The 1483-nt window shown below is 44.1% G+C and overlaps 1 protein-coding gene across 1 annotated transcript; it reads left to right on the plus strand.

Annotated features, from left to right (window-relative positions):
• Positions 1-42: 42 nt before the first annotated feature.
• LOC103728427 (NPC intracellular cholesterol transporter 1-like) lies at positions 43-1446 on the plus strand. The gene is made up of 2 exons (XM_008826447.2): positions 43-417; positions 978-1446. The coding sequence occupies exons 1-2, from the start codon at positions 142-144 to the stop codon at positions 1308-1310; spliced, it is 609 nt and encodes a 202-aa protein (XP_008824669.2). The 5' UTR covers positions 43-141; the 3' UTR covers positions 1311-1446.
• Positions 1447-1483: the final 37 nt, after the last annotated feature.

The raw sequence follows: 1483 nt of genomic DNA on the forward strand, positions 1-1483 counted from the left end.
GACTAGTGGTGGCATGCTTGTCTTGTCCACAAGACCTTGGTTTGATCTCCAGCCCCAGCAGAAAAAGTAGAGAGTTCAGCCTACCTGGAGCTTTGGCTGTGATCTCAGTCCACGCTCTGGGCTCCTTAGCAAAGTTAAAGCATGCTGGCCTTTGTGTTACACAAGTTGGGAAGAAGCCTCTTATTCATCTGTCATGTAGTTTTTATTTTATTTCTTTATTTCTTTAGGTTTATTAATTTTGTGAAAAACTACCAGAATCCAAACCTGACCATTTCTTTCACTGCTGAGCGAAGTATTGAAGATGAGCTGAACCGAGAAAGTAACAGCGACGTCTTCACCATCGGGATTAGCTATGCCGTCATGTTTGTGTATATTTCTCTGGCTTTGGGGCACATCCAAAGCTGTGGAAGATTTCTGGTGAGTGTGTGTGGGGGTGAGGGTTTCATGTGTATGAGTTAGGGAGGACAGTACACACAGAGACATTGTATTTTTTGCCTCTCTTTACTAATCTGCTATGTCCAAAGCTGCCTTAAATTACTGTCCTTTAAGGAACTTTCTCATTCTTTTTTAAAACTATTATTTTTATTTTATATGTATGAGTATTTTGACTTTGTGTATGTAAGTGCACCACATAATGCAGTGCTTGTGGAGGCCAGAAGAGGGCATCAGATCCCCTGGAGTTACAGATGGTGGTTAGCAGCCATGTGGGTGCTGGGAACTGAACCCTCATCTTCTGCAAGAGCAGCCAGATGGCTCAGCCACTGAGCCATCTCTCCAACCCCCAAAGTTTGTTTATTTTTGTCCATGCCACCACTTGCCACTGTGATTTCATGAAATGTATTGCTTGGGAAGACCTAGAAAGTTTTTTGTCTTCTCTCAAACTGTGAATTGTACTTTCAGCTTCATTTTAGATATACCCGTGTAACAGATAGGATAAAGAAAGCGCTCTGATCATCTGTGCCTTTGCCCCATGTCAGGTGGATTCTAAAATCTCCCTGGGCATTGCGGGGATCCTGATCGTGCTGAGCTCGGTGGCCTGCTCACTGGGCATCTTCAGCTACATGGGGATGCCTCTGACCCTCATTGTCATTGAAGTCATCCCGTTCTTGGTGCTGGCTGTTGGGGTGGACAACATCTTCATTCTGGTACAAACCTACCAGGTAAATATTCATCTTCTCCTGAAGCAGGGCCTCTCTCCAAGTTCAGGGGTTTGTAAACAGCTGCTCGGCTCTGCCTTGGAGAATGCAGATGGCTTTACATCCTTCCCCCGGTGGCTCCTTGCTATTGTTGCTTTGTTCTGGATGTTTTAGGACCAAGAATTTGAGCTGTCTCTTCAGTTGGTGGACTGATAGAAAGTGAGAATTTGGTATGAAATGATTCCTGTTTTCACATATGTGCAGGCAGACCTAACACACTTTGGGGAAATTACTTTGGGTATGTGATCAAAGTGATTCCTAGCACACCATAGACAAGTAATAGATTT

Source organism: Nannospalax galili, unplaced genomic scaffold (assembly GCF_000622305.1).
Source record: "Nannospalax galili isolate Female #2095 unplaced genomic scaffold, S.galili_v1.0 C49061611, whole genome shotgun sequence".
Lineage (NCBI taxonomy): Eukaryota > Metazoa > Chordata > Mammalia > Rodentia > Spalacidae > Nannospalax > Nannospalax galili.